At 40.4% G+C, this 16,122-nt stretch overlaps 1 protein-coding gene across 19 annotated transcripts in view; it reads left to right on the top strand.

Annotated features, from left to right (window-relative positions):
- fhod3b (formin homology 2 domain containing 3b) overlaps positions 1 to 16,122 on the top strand; it is a 580,851-nt gene that overhangs the window by 280,355 nt on the left and 284,374 nt on the right. For all 19 annotated transcript variants that reach the window (XM_072283418.1, XM_072283417.1, XM_072283413.1 and 16 more), the window contains exon 4: positions 4,891 to 4,958. In XM_072283418.1, the coding sequence (XP_072139519.1) occupies positions 4,891 to 4,958 (68 nt within the window). The remainder of the gene's footprint in view (positions 1 to 4,890; positions 4,959 to 16,122) is intronic.

Raw genomic sequence — 16,122 nt, 5'->3', positions numbered from 1 at the left:
CCAGAGATCCATGAGCTAGTTCACATCAGAGGTGAGGAGGGTCAGTAAATTTAAGTTCCTTTTGATGTCTTTTGATGTTAATATTTTGTCGAAATAGTCCTGGGCCCAGCAAGCAAGTGCAATTCCGAAGAAAGCACAGCAGTGACTCTATTTCCTTAGGAGTGCAGAGATTTGGAATGACATCTAAAACTTGGACAAACCTCTATAGGTGTGTAGTGGAGATGATATTAAGTGGCTGCATCACATCCTGAAATGGAAACACCAACACCCTTGAATGTAAAATGATACAAAAAGTAGTGGATGTGGCCAGTGCACCATGGGTAAAGCCCTGCCAACCATTGAGCACATCTACATAAAATGCTGCTGCAGGAAAACAGCATCCTTCATCAGGGACCCCCCACCACTCAGGACATGCTCTGTTCTAATTGCTTCTATCAGGAATAATTTACAAGAGCCTCAGTACTTGCAGCACCAGGTTGAGGAACAGTTACTACCCATCAACCATCACACACATGAATCAAAAGGGATAAGTTCACTAAACTTCACTCACCCCATCATTGAAATTTCCCACAACCAATGGGCTCATTCTTAATGGCTCTTTAACTGACATTTATTGTTAATTTTTTATTTCTTATATATTCTTTCTTTCTTCCTTTTTGTACTTGCATAGTTTGTTGTCTTCTGCAGGTCTGAGCACCTAAATTGAGTAGTCTTTCAGTGATTCTGTTGTGGTTATTATTCTCTAGATTTATTGAGTATGCCTAAAGAAAATTAATCTCTGGGTTGTATATGGTGACTCATATATACTTTGATAGTAACTTTGAACTTTGCTATGTGTGAGTAATATGTCGTGTTGTGCACCTTGGTCATGAGGAACGTTATTAGGTTTTAAGTGGTTAACCTACCTTCTGGGGCCTAGAGCAAGTTGGCTTTTACAAAGTGAAAGTGGCATCACAAATAGATAAGGTCGCAAAAAAAGACTTCTGGCACATTGGCCTTCATAAATGAAAATACTGAAGGCAGAGATGGGATGTTATTTTGAAGTTGTATAAGGTGTTGGTGAGGCCTAATTTAGAATATTGTATATAGTTCTGGTCACCTAGCCACAGAAACGTTAGCAGTAAGATTGAAAGATAGCAGATAAAATTTACGAGGATGTTGCCAGGACTTGAGGACCTGAGTTATAGGGAAGAGTTTAATAGGTTCATACTTTATTCCCCAGAGCATAGGAGAAATATGAGATATTTGATAGAGGTATACAAAATTATGAGGGGTACAAATGGGTAAAATGCAAGCAGGCTTTTTTCAATGAGGTTGAGTGAGACTAGAACTAGAGTTCATGGGTTATGAGTGAATGGTGAGCTGTTTAAGGGGAAATGAGGGGAAATTTCTTCACTCAATGTGGTAGGTGTGTGGAACGAGCTGCCAGTGGAAATGGTGGATTCATGTTTGATTTCAAGATTTAAGAGAAATTTGGATAGGTACTTGGATGTGAGGTCTCTGGTCTGGGTAAATCAATGGCAGATTAATAATTTGGCATGGACTAGATGTACCAAAGGGCTTTTTCCTGTGTTGTAGTGTTCTATAACTTTATGGTACTTTTTCAACGTGGTGAGCTCAAATTTCATATAATTTAAATTATGCTCCTACTGAATTTCAGCCCTCGTGCACCCGTAAAACCTTACTTCCTCCTATCCCCAGCCTAGACATGTATAGGTTAAAATTCACCTCAAGGTATGTGAATTAAAAAGAAGGGGCAGAAAGGGATGCGATTACTCTAGCTGTGATGTGTTCAGTGTCAAGAGATGCGCTATGGAAATTACTGATAGGTCAAGGTCAGTTTACATTGCTTCATAATCCTGCTTTCCAGAAAGACGTAAACTGTAACTGTTTCCAAAATCTCCATGTATTTCCAGGACCATTACAGTGAAATGAATGGATTGTGTTAATTCAGTACCTCATGAAAGGACATTGCATTGGGACAGATTTGATATTTCTATTTCTAGATGTCTGCTATTTTTAGTGCAACAATACAATGAATTCAAAGTTCTTCATGTAATTGCAGAGCAATGCTACATTTACAATCCTGGTTATAAACAGATCTTGAGGTCTGTGGTTCTAAATGTTTCCCAGAATGTCACATTTTTGTAAGTTTTGAAGTTTCTCCTTTTGATTGTTGAAAACCTAAGGTTAAGATCTCACTTTCCTGACCATTCAACTTTTATGTAGACTTTGTTGATTGAAATCTATTGTCAGCAATTAGTGTAGAATCTCACTTTTAAAGCTTTTCATTGTTGGTGTCACTGCAGAATACTTACATGCATTACATCAGTCTGGTTATACTTCAAAAATATATAATTTGTTTAAAGTCTTTATAAGTTCCACAAGAAATGCTGGTGTTGCTTATATATTAACGCATACACTAGGCATTTTTTATGAAGGTGCTGAAGTTGCATCTAATTTAGAGCAACTAAGTGCACCTCAGGTATGATTCTTTGGAATGGTCCTTGTTTTTGTTCACTTTCAATGATCTGTGTATTCATCATTCCTAATTTTCCTTCAAGATGATAGTTGGTTATTCTGCCATATTTCTTTTAATTCTATGTGAAAAGAATGCATTGTAAACTTAAGTACACTCTGGGTTTGTAATTCATGCCAGGTTCATTGCAACCTGTCATTTTAGTTGGCCCTGATTTTACTGCCTCTCAGGGTTCAGTGGAGCTCACTGAAGTTGTGTGCAAAAGAATTACGAGAAGGACATAAATGCCACGATGAGGCCACACCCTGGTTGGAGGAGCAACACCTTGTATTCTGTCCTTCTGTAGCTTCGAACCTGATGACATGAACATCGATTTCTCAAACTTCCAGAAATGCCTGCCCCCTCTCTTTCACCATTCCCCATTCCCATTTCCCTCCCTCAACTTATCCCCTTTTCTGCCCATCACCTCCCTCTGGTGCTCCTCCCCCTTCCCTTTCTCCCATGGCCTTCTGTCCTCTTTATCAGATTTCCCCCTTCTCCAGCCCTTTATCTCTTTCACCAATCACCTTTCTGACTCTTTACTTCACCCTACCCCTCTCCCGGTTTCACCTATCACCTACTACCTTGTACTACGTCCTCCTTCCCACACTCTTCCTCTGACTTCTCATCTCTTTTTCCCAGTTCTGTTCAAGGTCTTGTCCGGAAACGTCAATTGTTTACGCTTTTCTATTGATTGTTGCCTATTTTGTTTGTATGGAAAGGTCTTAATAAACTGGAATGTTTTTAGAGAGTCAAACATCAAGTTCTGTGGTTCCCCTTGTGCACATGCAGCTTGTAGTTTCTGAGTGCTGTAATGGACTGTAGATGACTGGTTGCTAGCTGTAGTATGATCTTTTGGTAAAATCCAGTCATAACTTTTCTGCTTGAAAGGAGGTCCGTCTTTGGTGGTCCAGTGGCAGAATATACATTCATCATTATGTCATAGATCAGCTGATTTTTTTTTAATTTTGGAGGGTTTGGCGCTTGTGACAGGTTCCCTTCGGTGTAACTATTAAGTATCTGTTCACATTTTTTTCAGCTTAACAGTGAAACTAACTCTAGAAAAGATTTTCAACAATGAGGTCATCTGCCTCATCTTATGAAGTAAATAATGGGGTGCCAGACAGGATTGGGTTCAATTGAAAGTTACAACTGCTTGCTTCAATTAGCATCACTGGCTTTTATGACTTGGAGTCTCGCGACGCTAATACGATTACTACAAGATTGCAAATACCTTTAGGCAGTGCATTTAATGTTACAGAATCTAAGGTAACTTGAGATGAGGTTTTTACAGTGAGTACATCACATTAACTGCCTGAAATCAGATTTAATTCAACAGTAAATTACATAATTTTACATGGAGGCTAAAACAAGTGATTTGGGATCCTTTATTTAAAGAAAATATGACCAACTCATTTTCACTGAGAGGTAACAAAAGTCTGTCAGACTAAATTGGGGGATTCTTTCCCAAATTATCTCTAAATAGAAGCAGTTGATTTTGTGGAGACATATTATGACATTAATGGAGGAAATCGCATTTCTTTTTGGAAATTTGGCTTTCTTCCCTGTTTGGAAAGAATTGCTATGTGGTTAGTTATTTGAAGCATTCCCATTTATTTAGTTAAAAATGAAAACAGATCCTGTTGCAAGCTTAGCTGATCAGTTAGCCTCTAAGAAAAGAGGGTGCTAACCTTCTGGATCTTTCTTTAAAAGTGGGACGTGTGTCTCTCTGCAAAGGCTGCCTGACCCATTGACAAATTCCACCATTTTCTAATTTCTAGCATCTTCAGTATTTAACTTTTGCCACAGCTTAAATAATATGAAGTGGCCGAGGCCTTGTAAAAAGGCATAGAGTGACTGCTGTTGTGCGTAGGTGCATCTTAGCTTGTTGCGATCTCTTGGATCTTTATGAGCATCTTCCAATTAAACATTTAAGGCTTTCAACCTCAGATGAAGTATTTTTGGCTTCTCTTTGTTGAGGCTAATTATAGTATTGTGTTTATGGACTAAGATCTGTGGAAGGAAAAAATGCCTCACATGTGTGATAGATTTATAAAACAAATGACAGCTGACAAATTCCAAAGATAAGGGATATTAGCTTTCAGTTAGTATGTAGCCATCTAGCCAGGCACAGACTAAGACAAATATTTTTGTGTATGAGGACGGCGGTATACTGTGCCAAGCTTTGTGTTGATGCCTCTGTGAGGAATGCAGTCTTTGAGGACCATGCATCTGGGAAAATATCAATCAGTTAAGCTCAATTGTTCTGCCCTTCTGTTTGTCACCGCAACTCACTTTCTCAGACTATGTTATTAATCTCCTTGTTTACTTTCCAGCAATAAAAAAAATTGCTTTTCTTTCCTGTTTTGCAGAAAAACTCTACAATTCGTGTGGCCGGGAACTCAGAAGAGCCCTTTTTTCTCTCAAGCAGATATTCCAGGTTAGTGCTGATTGATACTTCACTGAGATGCATATAGTACAGTTTTGTACTAATTGATGTCATGCTCAAAGGCAGAGTGGACTGGCTAGTTCTGACAAATCCCGCTGAGGCAGATAATCCAGTTTGGTGCTGATCAGTAACTCAGAGCTGACATTGATGTGCAGTCATGGCTTGTATTGCCTGAGAAGTTCAGAAATGTTGTCAATTTGATGTTGACGTTTGGGTGTTTCATGTGAGCTATTACAGGCAGCTGAAAGGAGCATGGGGGTGAATAAACAACTGCAAGCCAAGTAAGGAGAAGTGTCTTCATAGGTGGGTTTTTCCCTCGATATGAGAACACCTTGGGATGAAATGGTTCACTATGATGTAAAATTATCATGTTTTGATGATAAATGCATATATTCAGACATGTAATCAATGGATTAAAACCACAAATGAACAAATCCAAGCCCTGGCATCTATGAGATGGTTATCATCTGACCAGAAGACCACAAGTATGTTATACGCTAAAAGACATGTGTCAAAAGAATACCAACTAATACATCATTATGTCCTGCCTCTTGCTTTATATCGGTGATGTGATGAAATCAATGTTGGAGGTCTCAAGGGGTCCCCACTGGACCTTATAAAGACAGTTTTTAGTGGCTAAGAAACCACCAAACATTGAGAGCTAAAAATTGTTTACAGCTTCTAGAATCCTCCACTGTTGGCACCTGTGAAGAGATTCTTGCCTTTTTTTTACCAAAATAAAAATATCAAAATTAGTTTGATTAAAATCACCAAGAGATGCAAGAGCTAACGAGCATCTAATTTAAAAACTCACGGATGAGAAAATCTACACCTCAATGGATAAGAAACTTGAAGGCTGAGGTCCAGTGGTAAAATCTTGACCAAAAAAACAGATAGGTGAAAAAAATGTAGGAGATACAGATATGTGCTCACATTCACAGATTTTTTGTATCACCCAAACCATCTGTGGACATCACCAGGATCCAAGAACGGGACCAAACCTATCAAGGATTAAAAAGACAGGCAGAGGCCCCTGTAAGGAGCATTTTAAAGAGCTCATCAGTTGTGACTGTTTCCTTCCTGTGAGCACGCTTGAGTCTATCCCATGGCAAGGAGTTGCATTGAGCCTTATCATTTCCTTGGATCAACAAAGATTAAGAAGTTCACCAGCCAACTGAAAAATAAGAAGGGCTCAGAGGCAGATGGTTCCCCCTACTAAAATTTAGAAACTTGGTAGAGGGGAATTTCACAAATTCGTCTCCTGCACTGGACAAAAGGAAAGAGGACAATATGCCAGGCAACTTCTGAGATGCTATTTGTTTTTATAATTCAAGAATTAAGAGATTGTAATGTAAGAAATACAGAAGGATCTCCCTGCTGCCTGCAATAGGAAAGTCATCACATTGGTGGTCCTCAACTGCTTCCTCCCAGGGTCTGAAGGACTCTTTCCCCAAGTCATGGCATAATCCCATCCATCCAGAGGCACAATGACTGTGATGTTCATGTTGGTGTCAAGAGAAATGCAGGTGACAACATCATCATGGTCTTCATTCACTGCTTGTATAAAGTTGTTGACTCAATTGAGAGGAACTGTGGACCACCCACCCTGGTATTTAGCTGCTTCCAAAAGTTCAAATTGTTTTACTCTAATGTGATGGTACACAACTCGTATTATTGAGGAAAAGATTCAGTATGGACCCGTTCTCAGTGCAGAGTTGTGTCAAGCAAGCTGCGTTATCATCCTAACAGTTTCCTCAGTCATTCTCACCACAGTCGCACACCTCCCTTTCAACAAGCTTTCTGCTGGAGTGGAGCTAATTTAAATGGAAACATTTAAACTTACATAACCCTGTGGCAGAGTAGAGATCACCCGAATGTTAGCCGTTGAGATCATGATTGTGCAAGGTTAGAAACTTGTGGGTTCATCTATTGAAGTGCTTAAGAAAATGGTCTTGGGGAAAAAAAACATATGCTTATTCTCTGAGAATGAACTTCCATAACAAAATCCTGAAATGCATGTTTGGTTTTTTCTCCCTCATGTCATTGAAAGCAGATATTATTGTTGAAATTTTTAACTTCATTCAGTATGTCAGCTCAGCCCTTGATTGTTTGAGGAAAAATATTTTAACGTCACTACCTCAAATGCGGCATAAAGCTCATGGTCTCTATGCTACAAGAAGAGATTGTCTGGTGGGCAGGAAAATGAATTTATGTCCCCAAAGCGAGTTGAATAAAGTGTAATGTCCTTGCCAATTCTTGGGAAATCCTAGCCACCAACTGTTCAAAATGGAAATGGAGATTTTGGAACGGCATTGAAAACCTCCAGTTTCTTTACCAGAACAAATGGGGGAAAAGAGAACAACTATATCCCAAACAGCTAGCCTGCTTTCCTCATTGCAGTCCCCTGCTCTCACCTGCAAGTCCTGCAATGGTCTCACCAGTCACATCTGTCCACACTAAACTGGAGAAGAAGCGGACTGACTAAGAAAGGAAAGTAGTCTAGGTTGGTCGTCATTTGTGTTTTGCAATAGTGTGTTGTGTATCTGAGGTATCCTATCCTTACTAGCCTGTGTAGGGTGAGCTGATCTCAATCTGGGCAGTAATCAGACTATTGTATCTCTAGATTAACGAAAGCTAAAAAGTCAAGGTTACTGCTCCTCATTGACATGAGATTCTGCATGTGCTAGAAATTTAAAGCAGCACACACAAACTGCTGGAGTAACTCAGCAGGTCAGGCAGCATCTATGGAGGGAAATAACAGTTGATATTTCAGGCTGAGACCCTTCATCAGGACTGGAAAGGAAGGGAGGTGATCCAGTGCAAGAAGATGGTGGGGGGAGGGGGAGGAGGACTACTAAAAGCTTTTTCAAGTATATAAAGAGTAAAAGACAGGTGAGAGTAGATATAGGACCGATTGAAAATGATGCTGGAGAAATTGTAATGGAAGATAAGGAGATGGCAGAGGAACTGAATAAGTATTTTGCATCAGTCTTCACTGAGGAAGACATCAGCAGTATACCGGACACTCACGGGTGGCAGGGAGGAGAAGTGTGCGCAGTCACAATTACGACAGAGAAAGTACTCAGGAAGCTGAATAGTCTAAAGGTAGATAAATCTCCCGGACCAGATGGAATGCACCCTCGTGTTCAGAAGGAAGAAGCTGTGGAGATTGCGGAGGCATTAACGATGATCTTTCAAAAGTCGATAGATTCTGGCATGGTTCCGGAGGACTGGAAGATTGCAAATGTCACTCCGCTATTTAAGAAGGGGGCAAGGAAGCAAAAAGGAAATTATAGACCTGTTAGCTTGACATCAGTGGTTGGGAAGTTGTTGGAGTCGATTGTCAAGGATGAGGTTACAGAGTACCTGGAGGCATATGACAAGATAGGCAGAACTCAGCATGGATTCCTTAAAGGAAAATCCTGCCTGACAAACCGATTACAATTTTTTGAGGAAATTACCAGTAGGCTAGACAAGGGAGATGCAGTGGATGTTGTGTATTTGGATTTTCAGAAGGCCTTTGACAAGGTGCCACACATGAGGCTACTTAACAAGATAAGAGCCCATGGAATTACGGGAAAGTTACATACGTGGATAGAGTGTTGGCTGATTGGCAGGAAACAGAGAGTGGGAATAAAGGGATCCTATTCTGGTTGGCTGCTGGTTACCAGTGGTGTTCCACAGGGGTCCGTGTTGGGGCCACTTCTTTTTACATTGTACATCAACGATTTGGATTATGGAATAGATGGCTTTGTGGCTAAGTTTTCTGACGATACGAAGATAGGTGGAGGGGCTGGTAGTGCTGAGGAAACAGAGTCTGCAGAGAGACTTGGGTAGATTGGAAAAATGAGCAGAGAAGTGGCAAATGAAGTACAATGTTGGAAAGTGTATGGTTAAGCACTTTGGCAGAAAAAATAAACGGGCAGACTATTATTTAAATGGAGAAAGAATTCAAAGTTCTGAGATGCAACGGGACTTGGGAGTCCTCATGCAGGATACCCTTAAAGTTAACCTCCAGGTTGAGTCGGTAGTGAAGAAGGCGAATGCAATGTTGGCATTCATTTCTAGAGGAATAGAGTATAGGAGCAGGGATGTGATGTTGAGGCTCTATAAGGCGCTGGTGAGACCTCACGGAGTACTGTGGGCAGTTTTGGTCTCCTTATATGTGCTGACATTGGAGAGGGTACAGAGAAGATTGACTAGAATGATTCCGGGAATGAGAGGGTTAACATGTGAGGAACGTTTGTCCACTCTTGCACTGTATTCCTTGGAGTTTAGAAGAATGAGGGGAGACCTCATAGAAACATTTCGAATGTTGAAAGGCATGGACAGAGTGGATGTGGCAAAGTTGTTTCCAATGATGGGGGAGTCTAGTACGAGAGGGCATGACTTAAGGATTGAAGGGCACCCATTTAGGACAGAAATGCAAAGAAAGTTTTTTAGTCAGAGGGTGGTGAATCTATGGAATTTGTTGCCACGGGCAGTAGTGGAGGCCAAGTCATTGGGTGTATTTAAGGCAGAGATTGATAGGTATCTGAGTAGCCAGGGCATCAAAGGTTATGGTGAGAAGGCGGGGGAGTGGGACTAAATTGGAGAATGGATCAGCTCATGATAAAATAGCGGAACAGACTCAATGGGCCGAATGGCCTACTTCTGCTCCTTTGTCTTATGGACTACAAGCTGGCAGGTAAAGTGTGAGATCAGGTGAAGGGGAAGTTGGGCAGATAGGGGAGGGGAGATGATATGAAAAGTTGGTAGGTGACAGGTGAAAGAAGAAAAGATCTGAAGAAGGGATCTGAGAGGAGAGGACAGTGGACTATGGAATAAATGGAGAGAAATGGGGACTGGAGGGAGATTATCAGGGTGGGTAAGGAATAGAGAAGGCGTGAGAGGGCCACCAGTATGGGGGAATACATTGAGGGAGAGGGACGTTGTTACTAGAAGCTGGAGAAGTCAATGTGCATGCCCTTCAGGTTGGAGATTACCTACACAGAACAGGCATTTCACTATTGGAGTGGGAAATCGAATTGAAATGAGTGACCATTCAGAGATCCTGGCTGTTGCAGCAGGCAACGCAAAGGTGCCTGACGAAGCAGCCACCCAGTCTGCATTGGGTCTTTCTAATATCGAGGAAGCCAAACTCAGAGCATCTGATACAATAAATGACTCCAACAGATTCTCAGATAAAGTGTCACGTCTCCTGGAAGAACCCCTTGAAAGCTGGTGAGGGTGGAGATGTAGGGCCAGGTGCACTTGTCACATTCACAGGGATAAAGTGCCAAGAGGGAGACTTGTGGGGAGAGAAGCGGATAAGGGAAACACAGAGTGATCTGTGGGAAGTTGGTGGAGTAGTGGTCGCGAGGGGAAGATGTGCCTGGTAATAGTATCCTGTAGATGAAGGTGGAAGTTGCGCTGAATGAGGTGCTGGATATTGAGTCTCATGAGGTGGTAGGTGAGGACAAGGGGAGGTGGGAGGGTCTGTGGAAGTGGGTCAGTGTGAAGGTGCAGGTGAGGGCAGCATTGTTAATCGTTGAAAGGAAACCATTTTTTTTGAATAAAGAAACCATCTCAGATGTCCTCAAATGAAAAGCCTCATTCTGATAACAAATGCAGCAGAGGTGGAAGAAGTGAGAGAAAGGAATGGCATTTTTGCAAGTGACATGGTGGGAAGAGTTATAGTCAAGAAAGCTGTCAGTGGGTTTGTGAAATATATCCGCAGTCAGTGGTCCCCAACCTCCGGGCTGCGAAGCATGCAGGGGTTCAACAGTAGCTGGAACACACCCAGCACATCTTTAAGAAAAAAGCCGAAATAAACAAGCTAATTAATTAGATGCTGCCCGGCACGTAAATATGGCCAACATTTACCGCTGCACCCCTGCATGCTTCGCGGCCCGGAGCTTGGGGACCACTGCCGTAGGTGATTTGCTTTTGGAGATGGAGTCAGATCAAGAAAGAGGAAAGAGGTGTCTGAGATGGACCAAGTAAATTTGAGAGCAGGCTGAAAATTGGCTGCAGAATCAATGAAATTGATGAGCTCAACATTGGTGAAGGAAGCAGTACCAATGCAGTTGTTGATGTCGCAGTGAAAGAGTTAGGTAGCATTACCAGAGCGGCTTGAAACACAGACTGTTTCAAATAGCTGACTGAAAGGCAGGTACAGCTGGGGCCCATGCAAGTGACCATGACCATACATTTGGTTTGCAGAAAGTCAGAGAAGCCACTCAAAAATGCACACAAACTCATGGTTGTCGACAGTAGGTTTAGGTTAAATTGAAAAGCAAACTACTTAGCAGGTTAGGCAGCAGCTGAGGAGAGACAGTAATGTCTCAGATTGATGACTTTTCATCACTGCTACTGTAATTAAGTCATCAGCCTGAAATGTTTACTTTTACTACCATAGAACCTCCAGTATTTCCAGCATTTGTGAACTTCAGTCTAAGTTGTGCTGTTTTCTGTGTTGAATATTGTATTGCTGCTCAATGTTTGTGGTTGCAGGTGGCTCCTTAGAAGAAACACTGAAAAATTATTGGTGACTAGTGCTGTTCCCTGGAGAGGATTGGTGCTTACAGAACAGGAGGGGATTTATTTGGGGGAAGATCATGAGCATCTGCAATGTAGATAAGACACCAAAATCTGACTAACAGAAAATTTCCTTCCTAATTTACTTCTGGGACCAGTAATGACAGCCGCATGGCAGTGAAAGGAAAGCTGATTCTTAAGATGAACGTAGCTAATATCCAGGAAGTATCAGTGTCATGTAATTAGTGGTTGAGTGAGACTTGTGATTAACTGGTAAAGGAGCCTGTACAGACAAATGAGAGATGGTCTTGAAAGAAAAGCTATTATACCAGAGATTAGTTTTTGATTTCTGCTCCAAACCAGGGCAGTTTACCTCCTAATTTAGAATGTGATGACTTTCCCCCAGTAAATATTGTATTTAATGGATGCTGGCAGTCGTGTGGTATCTATGCAGTGAGATACTTTTCAAGGTCTATCTTATGAGTTTTATTATCAGGAAGGGAGTTCTTGATCTATGATGCACAGCTCGGCATCTCTCACAGACATAAGATTATGATACTTAGAGATTAGAAAGTCCAGTTAGCCCATCATACTTTATTCACTTCTTTCCTACCCCATCAACTATAGTAATTGGAATATGATGCTGTGTTTGTTGAAGAACCTCATCTGCAATAACCCATTTGTGGCCTATTTTATCATTCAGTAACCTCATGGCTTTTATTTTCCCTCAGCATTACATTTTGTGGTGCACTCACATCTTGATTCCCTTAATATTTTTTAAAAAATCCATTAATTGCTAGTATCAGTTCATTTGTTTTTGCATTACAAGAATTGTTAAAGTTTCTTGAATAACCTTTTACTGCCTGTGCTGCAAACTTGCTGACGTGTGTTTGTGTCAGTAGAATATTCCTGGCATAAATATTTAACAGTAGTGTCTTCATTCAGGTATTACCTATAGGAGCTTTAAATTATGCAAGTTTTCCTTGGCCCGTTGAATGGTCTTCAGTCACTTAATAGTGATAAATTATTTGAGCAGCTATCCTCTATGCTTATTCATGTAATTTTCTAGTGTATTTTTCCTTTGCATCCAACAATAACAAAAGAAACCAAGATGAAGATTACAGGAACCTGAATTTTCTTTGTAGAATTTAAATTATAATGCAGGTTTGCAGATAATGAAGGCAATTGTAGTTGTAAGTAGTACAATGAACTGTTAACCCAGCAGAGCTCAGAATAAAGAACGAGCAGAAATTATTGCCTGATATCTGGAAGTTCTGACCTTCAGCTGCTGTTGAACTATTTATCTGGAAGGGATACTTTCTGTAATATCTTATTTGATGACAGTTTGTTACATTAAAGCTGTTCCAAGTCTGGTTTTCAAAATGAGTCACATTCTAGGTTGAATGCCCCCACACTGGTTCTGCTTGTCTTACCCATTTAGACATAATCAGTAGTCAGGCACAACTCCTTGTATACATCTCATCAATTTTGCACAGATCCACATACTGCAGAGTGCTTTGCCTGTAGAAGCTGTTCCATTTTCAAATTCAGTAGTTCCCACAGCCACTTTGTCACTCATTGCCTCTTATTTCTCTGTGGTTATCATAATGACGGTAGACGTGAAACTGAGATAAAAGTCTTTGTTGGTGTTCCCAGAAACAGCAGAAGGAAGAAGGGTCTTGGATTGGGTTGCAGGTCTAGTGCAAAAATAATAGAATAATGTTCTTAAGCTGGACTGGGAGCTGGAACAAAGGATGTGCAGGAGACCTGTTATGCACTTGGACTAAATATGATGCCTTTTGTAGGGGAATATGGTGGAGCATTTTGACAATATTAAAGGAGTATATCTTTATTTGAAGAACAATATTAATAAAAGTTGAATTTAAAGTAGAAGAAAAATCAAGTTAAAGAGACCCAAAAGAGAAAAATATTGCTGCAATCAAATGAAACATAATATTTGGAAAAAAAATGATCGGATTGATTTTTGTTTGTAATCAATCTCATAAGAATAGAGAAGACAAGGCATTGATTGTCAATGAAAGGATACTGTCCAACATATGTGATGGTGACATGACCTTAGACAGAACTGGATAATTAATATTTTGGCTTGTGTATTTTAAGTAGTGATATGAAATGGATAAAAGCTTATAGTTTGGAGAGAATATGGATGGTAGTGCAGTTGGAGTCCATGTTTGAGAGAAGTGATGTTAGGTTAAAATAGCAATTTCTATCAAATAATGGAGTGCAAAGATGTCCTGATGAGGTTACTGCTAGAGACAAATACTGTCCCCTGGGGAAGGAATTGATGCATTTGTGACAGTCACAGATCTAGAGTGGATTCAGTGCTGTGACAAACACAGCAAGGAAACATAAACAAATGTTCCCAAAACTGACTGGGTAGAAGTAATTAATCGGCTCAAAAGAGATTTTGTTTGAATGGATCAAGGCTGTTTGCTTCATCTCTTCATTAACAAGGAATGAAAGAGCAAAGTCAAGAATCACATCATTGAGTCTTTTGACAATGTGGGACTGAGGTGCTCTAGTAAACTTGAAGGCAACTGAAAACAGGATGGGAGTGGAGGTGCGGAGGGAGAGTTCTTCTGACCGGAGCTTTTCTAGAACAAAGGCTGATGGTTTGCGGGTGTTGGAGAACAGTCACTTCATGATGGGACAGCTCCTTCATCAATGATCTTTTTTGAACACGAGTCAGAAGTGGATGGTCACAATGTTTGAAACTTACTGGAAATTGAATCTCATACCTTGATGAAATTGAATCTACAGAAGAACAGTTTGAAATAGAAGTTCTGAGCTCAGAACGTTTTGATCCATTCAAGTCCACAAAAGAATACGGTGAACAGAAAGCCTGCAAATTTCCAGTGTTCCAATGTACATTTGTACATGTTGATCTCTTCCAGGAAAAACTATCCCAGGTGTAATATCTGTACCTCAGCCCAAGATTTTCATTCACAGGTTTAAGGTGTGCTTGATAGACCTCAGTAGATTTTTTTTAAAGTTAAAAGTTCAAAGTAAATTTATTATTGAAGTACATATACTGTATGTCACATTATACACCCATGAGATTTATTTTCTTGAGGGCATTCACAGTAAATACAAAGAAATTCCTAAATCAAATAAAAATATCATACAATAAGATGGACAACCAATATGCAAAATAAGATAAAATAATTTGTCCTTTGCAAATACTGAAAGGAAAAAAAAGCAAATATTGAGAACATAAAAGGAATAGACCTTGAAAGTGAATCCATTGGTTGTGGGAACTTTTCAATGATGGAGCGAGTGACGTTGTCCCATCTGGTTCAAGAGCCTTATGGTTGAGGGTTAATAACTGTTCCTGAACATGGTGGTGCAAGTCTTGAGATTTCTGTAGCTCCTTCCTGATGGCAGCACTGAGAAGAGAGCTTGCCCTGGATGGTGGGGGTCCTTGATGATGGATGCTGCTTTCCTGCTGTAGCTTTTTTTTTGAAAAAAGGATTTTTTTATTAGCTTATCATCTTTGTGTTTAAAATCAAAACAATTAAGTTGCTTAAGGCAAGCCTTAATTAGGTTAATCTGATGTTAAAATGAATGGTACCTATGCGTATATGAGTGTTTCTTCCATAATCAATAACATTACTGTTGATGTCAAAGACCAGCATTGAATAACATGCTTAATGGCAGCCAAGCTTTACAACCTCCATGTTCCTGCATCTCAGTCCAACAATGCTTATTTAAAGAAAAATCATTTAAGGGATGTGGGATTCACGGGCTGAGCCAGCATTTAATTACCCTTCGCTGGATGCCCTTGAAAAAGTGCTGATGAGCATACCCTTTCAATTGCTCTCATACTTGAGGTGTCAGTATATCCATTCTGCTGTTAAGGAAAAACCCTCCAGGATTTTGATCCAGCAACAGTGGAGGATCAGCAATATATTCCTACATCAGGGTGGTGTGTGGCTTGGAAGGCAACTACCAAGTGGTGATGTTTTGATGCTTTTGCTGTCCCTACACTCTGGCTCAGGGGTTCCCAACCTGGCATCCACACAACCCTTATTAATGATATCGGTCCAGTGTATTAAAAAAAATATTGGAAGTCTAGCTGGTAGAGGTGTGGATTTGGAAGGTGTTGTCTAAGGAGTCTTGGTGAGGCTCTGCATGTGTGATGTGTAATCTAGAGGTCAGACATCTTGAAATGTACCAGTATTGTAGTGTATAGCCAGCATCACACCGACTTTCATGCAGATGCTCCATACACTTGCAGAAAATTGAGGACATTGTCAAGAGATGGTGTCTCCAACACCTTCATTTATGACTCTCGCCATCTGAGATGTACCCTCTTCTTGGTACTGCCATCAGGGAAGAGGTAAAGGAGTCTGAAGACTTGCACTGAACATTTTAGAGCCAGCTTCTTCCTTTCCCCATGAGGTTATGAATGGTCCATGATCCCGTAAGCATTATCTTGTTATTCCTCTATGCATTATTTTAGTTAGTTTTGTAATTTTTAGTAAAGTTAATGTTCTGCATGTACTGCTGCTGCAAAACAACAAAATTCACAGCGTATCTAAATACTGTGTGATGTCATCATTCAGTCTGGTTATGTGATTACTGCAACATCCAGAAAGGAAAACTGGCCTAATTT

This window comes from Mobula birostris, chromosome 19 (assembly GCF_030028105.1).
Source record: "Mobula birostris isolate sMobBir1 chromosome 19, sMobBir1.hap1, whole genome shotgun sequence".
NCBI lineage: Eukaryota > Metazoa > Chordata > Chondrichthyes > Myliobatiformes > Myliobatidae > Mobula > Mobula birostris.
The sequence above is the reverse complement of the archived record's forward strand: the minus strand, read 5'-3'. Positions and strand labels throughout refer to the sequence as shown.